At 34.0% G+C, this 4703-nt stretch overlaps 1 protein-coding gene across 1 annotated transcript; it reads right to left on the bottom strand.

The window, feature by feature from the left end:
* Positions 1-1421: 1421 nt before the first annotated feature.
* LOC114819516 (3-ketoacyl-CoA synthase 12-like) lies at positions 1422-3223 on the bottom strand. Its single transcript, XM_029088445.2, has one exon. It carries the CDS (start codon positions 3037-3039, stop codon positions 1624-1626), a length of 1416 nt encoding a protein of 471 aa, XP_028944278.1. The 5' UTR covers positions 3040-3223; the 3' UTR covers positions 1422-1623.
* Positions 3224-4703: the final 1480 nt, after the last annotated feature.

Below are 4703 nucleotides of genomic sequence, written 5' to 3'. Positions count from 1 at the left end.
ATATATATATTTGAAGTGACTCCCCAAATTGCAAGAACCATTATTTGGGACATCAAATTGCAAGAACCATTCATTGAGACATCCTGACTTGTAAGAGCATCTCCAATGGAGATGTCAAAAAATAAATGTTAAATGTTAATTTAATGGCTGACGTGGCAATGTCAGATTTTCTCTTTTTCCAATCAATATACTTTTTTTTTATTATAAATGATATTCATACGACATATTTTAAAAAAGAAATCAATTAAAATAAAATTCAAAATTTATAATTGGTGCATTAATAGGATCCACACAATAAAATAATTAAAAATGATTTGACATCAGCTTTTCTCATATATCAAATTTGACATATGAAAACTCACATGTCAATCCACATATCAGTTGAAGTTTGCTCATATCTTCAAATTTGATTATATGGCATTCCACTTAGGATTTGACATCTCCTTTGAAGATGGTCTAAGTCGGCATCAAAATTAACTCACTAATCCAATTCTAAAACATGCTTAGACACAATTAATAACCCGAGTTTTGCCCTTTTTTCTTTATTTCGTAGGCGGTTTCGAAATTGAAAGGATTAGGAATACATTAGAAAAATGGTTTCCTTAAGGTATAATACCCATAAACATGACGGGAGTTTTGGTTAGAATGAGTTATGACCAGAATTTCTTTTTAATATCTTAGCAGAAGATGCAAATGTTTTCATTTGAATTTTGATTGATCAATATAATTCATTCGACAAAAAAAAAATGTAATACCCATAGCTATTTTGGGAAAAATGTTTCTAACCCTAGTGTTTAGGAAATGAGATTTCCCTTTTTTTTTAATGAGAAGAAATGATATAATTTTAATTGAAATGAAACAATAAACAAGAATCACTCAAGCACGGAGCTAATACGACAAACACTCACGATAAAACCACCAATAAGACACAAGTCATTAGTTACAACTTGATAAAACATGACGAATCTCTAAAAAGAGTACACTTGTCAACTCACTAATAACGAGACCACAAACCTTGCTTATAACAAAACAACATAACACAGACAACTCAAACTGAACTTTTTTGTAAGAGAATCATCATCCATGGCCATTGTACAGATAAAACTAGGTTAGATGGGTGAATTTATTTGCCTAATAAAGAAAATTTATTATAGGTAGTCCAGCATGTAAAGCATGTCATGTTACCACAGTTTATACACCCAGGATTTGGGCCCCATCTGCTAGCTATTGCAATCACTCCATAAAATCAAATGCAAAAAGGTTCTTCTTATATGCATCCTCTTGGAAATAAATACAAAGCAAAATAAATCTGTATAAATTAATATGTAGGACAAACTTGTTTTACATAAATGTTTCTGAATCAAGGTAAAAAGATAAATTCAAATGAAATGTAAAAAAATCCTAAAAGAAGAGAAAAGGGATTTAAATTTCAAAGCAGCAGCATATTTTATTAGTCATGAAATCCGCAGAGGGATTCAATAATAAGAACTTTATAGTATACAGAAAAGAAAAAAAAAATCAAAATACAACAAAAACAAAGAAATTAAAGAGTAAAACCCCCAAAAAAGTTATACTTTTCAGAAGTAATTAAAAACAATTAGAGAGATTGATATCACCTTTAGTTTAAAGGTTCAAATAATTATCCACGTTGAATGTGCTTGGATCCTCATGACGAATCCAACCAAACTTCTCCAAGAAAGGGTTTGTGAGCGTCTTTGGTGGGTACGTAGCAATGTCCTCCTTCCAAACATTTTCATCCCCCAAATCCCTTACCACCTCCAACAAGCAACTGTTGCATTTAAACCCGGCTCCAAAGCTTATCATCAAAACAGTATCCCCTTTCTTCAACCTCTTCTTTGCCTCCATGTATCCCAACACATACCAGAGGCTGCTTGCTGATGTGTTCCCAAATCTGTGGAGTGTCATCCTTGCAGGTTCCAGATCATACTCGCTGAGACCAAGATTTAATCCTATGCCGTCGATCACCGCCTTCCCACCGGTGTGGATGCAAAAATGATCCACCCCAGTTTTGAAATTGATCACAGGTTTTGGTGATGGGCTAGAAATAGCCCCTCCCTTGGTGGATTGTTGTGAGGAGGTCTTTTTTTTCACCAGGGTTACAAGCAAAAACCTCATTAGCTCCCTGATGGGTAAAATCTTGGGGGATATTACCCTTAGGTTGTCCACAAAAGCTCGTGTGGCCGCCTTGGGTAAGTATTTGTCTAGGTGAAACCCTAGATACCCTTGTGTATCTTCTTGTTGGATGCAGCACCCGTAGGAATCGTCTCTCCCGCCGTGATGGGTTCTCACCAAGCATTTCAATTTGAACATGGCTCGGTGTTTTAAGGCCCGTTTGTTCGTCAGAAGGATCGCGCAACCGCCGGACCTGAACAAACAGTTTGCCAGAATCATGGATCTGGCATTGCCTGAATACCAATTGGGGCTCAAGGACTCAGAAGTGACCACAAGTGCATAAACATTTCTGTGTGACTTGAAAATGTTTTTCACTATGTCAACTGAGATTAGGGATGCTGAGCAGCCCATCCCACTGAGGTTAAAGACCTTTATGTTCTCCCTCATCTTGTAGTGGTTTATAATCCTGGAGGACAAAGATGGAACAGATGCAAACATGGAGACATTCACAACAAGCACATCAATTTCTGAAGGTGAAATCCCTGATCTGTCAAGGAGTTTCTTGATGCTATCATGGAAGAACTCCTCCATCTCAGAGATGCTGTCGTCCAATGTGGGACATGATTCCCTGCCTGAAAACATTATTCTTGGAGCATAAGTTTGCTCACCAATCCCTGAGCTTACAATTGCCTTGAGGAGGAACTGGTATTCCAAAAGACCAAGATTCTTGGTCCTCTTGATAATCTCACCTGAGAACTCAGTGTCTAGCTTTCTGTCATCTGTGGGCTTGTAGCAATGGTAGTCCAAAATGTAGCACTCTTGGTCTCTCCTCTTATCAAAAAGCTTCCACATAATAAAAATGAAGTACAAGGCTGAAAAAACACAGACTAAAGCAAGAAGCTCCATTATAAAATGTAGAGAGAGAGAGAGAGAGAGAGAGAGAGAGAGACAGAGAGGTGGATGGAAATGTGAGCTTATTGGGTAGATGGGAATTGAAAATGGGAGTCTTATAAGAAGAGAGGAGGAAGAGGTACACTACATGTGAAGATGCTAAATAATCATTTGCAACTTCTCAACCCCCACCATGTGTCTGTGGGTCAAGCTTTTTGACAAGTGAATTATATCCTGCATTTGGTTCAAGGGTTGAGGTTTCTACTCTCACGTTCTGAGTTTGAACTCTTTTTTCTCATAAATTATTATAATAATTTTGAATCCTTTCTCTTCCATTAATAATAAATAATATTTTTTTTTACTCAGAACTCCATTTTCTCATAAATTATTATAATAATTTTGAATCATTCCTCTCCCATTAATAATAAATAATATTAAAAAAAAAAGACAAGTAAGATAACCATGCATACACTCTTGCTAATGTTTTAATTTAATTTTTGGGGTGTGATATCCACACACCTCATTTTACTTCTCACACACCTTTTTTATTTTCCACCGTCGGATCAGATGAATTGAAGAAGATCAACGAACATAAATTATCAAGGGGTGTGTGAGAAGTAAAATGGGGTGTGTGGATAACACACCCCTAATTTTTTAATATAATAATCACACAAAAAAATAAAGAGAGATATGTTTAAAAAAAAAATTAGGTTCACATCCTTCTTTTTTCAACTCCATTTATTGAAATCTTATTCATTTTCAAATTTTTATCGAGGTCCCTTGATTTTAATAAACGTCATCAATTATTTCAATAATAAAGTATTTTACACGTCAAGATAACTAAATTTTATTTCTAAATATAGTCATTTAGTGTTAGAAACGTAACATTTGATATATATATATATATATTTGTGGCTAAATTGTGTATCATATATTTTTGTTTTTAGTTTGTACCCATTTTAATTTGCAACGCTTCTTTTAAATTGTACCAATTTTGTTTTAAGTTTTAGTTTGTACCCATATATTAATTTCTTTTTGTGTCCATATTTTTCAAACTTTTATTTGTACTCATATTTTTTTAACCTTTTATTTGTACCCATAATTTATTGAAAATGTACCCATTTATCTTTAAAAATATACCACTTTGTTATATGTAAAATGTACCAATTTTTCTTTATAAGTACTATTTTTTTAATGTAAGACCTATTTATTTATTTTAATCTAAAATGTACCCATTGGTTTTTTTATATCAAATGTACCCACTGTTTTTATACAAAATGTACCCATTTTTTTTATATATATATAAAACATACCACCTGTTTTTATATAAAATATACCAACTTTTTGTATGTAAAATGTACCCTATAAAAATTACCAATTTTTTGTATGTAAAATGTCATTAATATAAGTAATGAAAAATCATGAGTTTTATTTACATAATAATTTATCTAATGACAAATTGTGACATGCCACATCGCCCAGGGGAGTGGATCCTGTAAGCCTTATATGTATATTTTCATCTCTACCTAGCACGAGGCATTTTGGGAACTCACTGGCTTCGGTTTCCATCGGAACTCCGAAGTTAAGCGAGAAATGGGCTAGAGCATTCCCAGGATAGGTGACCCATTGTGAAGTTATGCTCGCGTGAGTTCCCAGAAACAAAACCGTAAGAGTGTGGC

Source organism: Malus domestica, chromosome 11, assembly GCF_042453785.1.
Source record: "Malus domestica chromosome 11, GDT2T_hap1".
In the NCBI taxonomy this organism is placed as follows: Eukaryota; Viridiplantae; Streptophyta; class Magnoliopsida; order Rosales; family Rosaceae; genus Malus; species Malus domestica.
The sequence above is the reverse complement of the archived record's forward strand: the minus strand, read 5'-3'. Positions and strand labels throughout refer to the sequence as shown.